Source organism: Passer montanus, unplaced genomic scaffold (assembly GCF_014805655.1).
Source record: "Passer montanus isolate IOZ18808 unplaced genomic scaffold, ASM1480565v1 scaffold492, whole genome shotgun sequence".
Classification (NCBI taxonomy): domain Eukaryota; kingdom Metazoa; phylum Chordata; class Aves; order Passeriformes; family Passeridae; genus Passer; species Passer montanus.
In genome coordinates this window covers 10,630-14,003 of record NW_024369841.1, presented here as the reverse complement: position 1 = coordinate 14,003, position 3,374 = coordinate 10,630, and the positions used below count along the sequence as shown (strand labels likewise).

At 57.6% G+C, this 3,374-nt stretch overlaps 2 protein-coding genes across 3 annotated transcripts in view; both read left to right on the top strand.

Annotated features, from left to right (window-relative positions):
• The window catches only part of LOC120508783 (TAP binding protein), a 7,618-nt gene extending 6,851 nt beyond the window's left edge, over positions 1-767 (top strand). The window contains exon 6 of the mRNA XM_039722697.1: positions 756-767. Coding sequence (XP_039578631.1) covers positions 756-767 — 12 coding nt within the window. The remainder of the gene's footprint in view (positions 1-755) is intronic.
• Positions 768-1,976: 1,209 nt separating this feature from the next.
• LOC120508785 overlaps positions 1,977-3,374 on the top strand; it is a 2,085-nt gene continuing 687 nt past the window's right edge. The window contains exons 1-2 of one of the 2 annotated variants that reach the window (XM_039722699.1): positions 1,977-2,116; positions 2,305-3,294. In XM_039722699.1, the coding sequence (XP_039578633.1) occupies positions 2,102-2,116; positions 2,305-3,294 (1,005 nt within the window). In that variant the 5' untranslated portion in view covers positions 1,977-2,101. The other variant, XM_039722698.1, reaches the window with a different exon arrangement.

The following is a 3,374-nucleotide window of genomic DNA, read 5'->3' as shown; positions in this document are numbered from 1 at the left end:
GGGGACACCTACAGCTGCCTGGTGACACACGCGGCCTGGGACACGCCACACAGGGTCAGCGTGGAGGTCACAGGTGAGGGGACAGGGTTAGGGACACTGGGGACAGCGTTAGGGACACTGGGGACAGGGTTTGGGTCATTGTGTCACTGGGGACAGGGTTTGGGATGTTGGGGACAGGGTTTGGGACATTTGGGACATTGAGGACAGGGTTTGGGTCACTGGGGACATCGGGGACAGGGTTTGGAGGGTCTTGGGACACCAGGATTGGGGTTGGGGACACCAGCATTGGGCTTGGGGACACCAGGACGGGGTTGGGGACATTGAGGATTAGAGTTGGGGACACCAGGAATGGGGTTAGGGACACCAGGAGCAGGGTTTGGGGACACCTGGGGACACCAGGACAGGGTTGGGGACACCAGGACGGGGTTGGGGACATCAGGACCAGGGCTGGGGACACTGGGGACAGGGTTGGTGACACCAGGATGGGCTCGGTGACACCAGGACAGGGTTGGTGACACCAGGACAGGCTCGGTGCCACCAGGACAGGGTTGGTGCCACCATGAGGGGCTCGGTGGCACCAGGACAGGTTTGGTGCCACCATGAGGGGCTCGGTGACACCAGGACAGGTTTCAAATGTCCCCAAAGTCCCCAATGTCCCAGAATGTCCCCAAAGTCCTCAATGTCCAAAATGTCCCCAATGTCCCCAAATCCCCCCAATGTCCCCAAATGTCCCCAATCCCCTCAATGTCCCCAAGGTCCCCAAATAAAGGTATTTGTAAAGTATTTCTTTTTAAAAATATTCATTTCAAATCATTAATTCCAAACTATTCATTTCAAATCATTAATTTCAAATTATTAATATAAAATTATTATATTCTAATTATTCATTTCAAATCATTATTTTCAAATTATTAATATCAAATTATTAATTCCAAATTACTCATTTCACACCATTCATTTCAAATTGTTAATTTTAAATTATTAAGAGACTAATTATGAAGTGAAAATTATTTAAAAATATCGACTTAAAATGATTGAGTTATTCCTTATAACGAATTTTAAATATAAGTTAAAAATATTTATTTTAACTAATTATTACTAATTTTTAAAATGTTCTTTTTTAATCTCAATCCCGGCTCGCTGCGACCCTGAGCCCCGGTCCAGATGGGAGAAAAATACAAAATAATTATAAAATACTGAATAATTGTAATAATTACAGTTATATTACAGTAATAATAATAAATATTTATAATTATGACACCCCCCCGCGGCCTCGGCCCCGCTCCGCCGCCGCTGGGCCCCACCGGGACCACAATGCACCGCGTTTCCGCCGGAACCGCCCGCCGACGCCGCCGCGGGGCGAACTTCCGGTTATATTACAGTAATAATAATAAATATTTATAATTATGACAGTTATATTTTAATTATATTGCACCTGTAACGCAAAATATTTCTAGAAAATGGGTCTGGTTTGAAAGCAAAACCGGTGAGAGACTCCAAATCAGAAATACGATTAAATAGGAAAAGGGGGAAAAAACCCAAAATATTTGAAATAATTAAAAAATAAAAATAAAGTTAGAATTCCGCGCTTCCGCCGGGAGTGGCCGCTGACGCCGCCGCGGGGGGAACTTCCGCCAGTACTTCTGCCAGGCGAGGCTTCTGATTGGCCCGCGCCTCAGGGCAGGGAAGCTGTGCCGCCATCTTTATTGAGGGCAGTTCCGCCCGCTCCTCAGAGCGCTCCGCGTTCCCTCCTAAATCCAGCCGGGAACGGCGGAATCCTCCTGGAAATGGCGGGACTGAGCCTAAACCCCCTGGGACTGAGCCTAAATCCCCTGGGATGGAGCCCAAATCCCCTGGGATCCAGCCAAAGCGCCCCAACCCTGGAGCTTTCCATATGTTGGGGCGGTACCGGTACGGCGTGAGGGGCGGTGACGTCACCTCGCCCCGCCCCTTTTCCGGCGCCTCCCGATGCCGCTCGGGTTTTTCCGGCCCCTCCTGAGGCGGCTCCGCCATTTTCCCGGGGCCGGTTCTGGGCCGGGCCCGGCGCTGGTCCCGGGGCTCCTTCGCCACCGGAGTGGCCCCAAGGTGTCCCCAAGTGAGCATGGAGCCCCGAGAGGTGCGACAGCGAGGGGGAGAGGATGACAGAGGGGACACTGATGGGGGACGGGGCCCTGGGGGATGTGGGGACACGGGGGGTGGCAGCGGGGACAGGAGGCTGAGAACGGCATGGAGGGACAAAGAGGCCGCGGCAGGAGGTCACGAAGTGCCACCAGGTCCCTGACACCTCCCCTGTCCCCTCCCCAGCTGTCGCCGGCCCTGCTGCAGCCGCAGGTGACCGTGGTGGCCACCCTGGCCGAGCTGCTGGCCGCGGCGCCCGGGGAGAACGAGACGCCGCTCGTGTCACCGCGGTGCCACCTGGAGAGGTTCGCCACGGAGCTCCGGGTCACCCTGTCCCGCACGGCTGGCACCTGCTGGCACCACAGCGTCGCCTCCAACGACGGTGACGCTGCCACCTCCCTGAGCCAGGCCCTGGCCGCCTACGGGAGCATGGCGCGGAGCTCGCGGAAGCGTGTGGCAATGGTGGCCGTCGTGTGGTACATGGCGGTGCGTGGGCTCGGGGACAGCTGGGCACGGCTGGCCAGGAAAGCCAGCAAGCTGCGCAGGGCCTGCGGGGACGCGGCCACCAGGATGGACACCAGGATGGACACCAAGGGGGACACCAAGGCGGCCACCGCCCGGGCCAGGCGCCTGCAGGACGAGGCTGCCCGTGATGGGACAGCTCAGGAAAACGTGGTGGAGCAGGGTCAGGCCCTGAGCAGAGAGGAGGGGGCTGAGGTGGTGGCCGGGCACGAAGCCAGGGTGGCTGCCAGCGAGGCAACAACGGCCACCATGGAGAGGCAGCGACTGGAGGTGACCCTGGGGCTGCTGGAGCGCTTGGTGGCCGCGTGTGACGAAGCCGCCGCGCTCCCCCGGCAGCTGCAGCACCTCCTCAGGGACATCGAGGCCGCCCTGGAGGGGACAAATGACCCGTCCCCCGAAGTCCCCAAGGACTTGGTGGCCAAGGTGGCCGAGGCCGAGCGGCTGTGGGAGGCCAACACCTGCCTGGCCGAGGATCACCTGCTGGGGGCAGTTGGGGACATCATCGAGTTCTGCATCAATGGTGGTCGCAGCGGCCCCAGTGGGGTGGCCGAGCGGTGCCAAAGAGCCATCGAGGACATCCCAAGGCTCCTTCGACTCCCGGAGTGTCCCCAAGGTGTCCCCAAGGTGTCTGCAGCGAGCGTGGATCCCCAAGAGGTGAGATGGGCGGGGGGGGAGAGGGGACAGAGGGGACACTGGGGGTGAGAGGGCAGTGGGGAATGGGGGGGACACAGGGG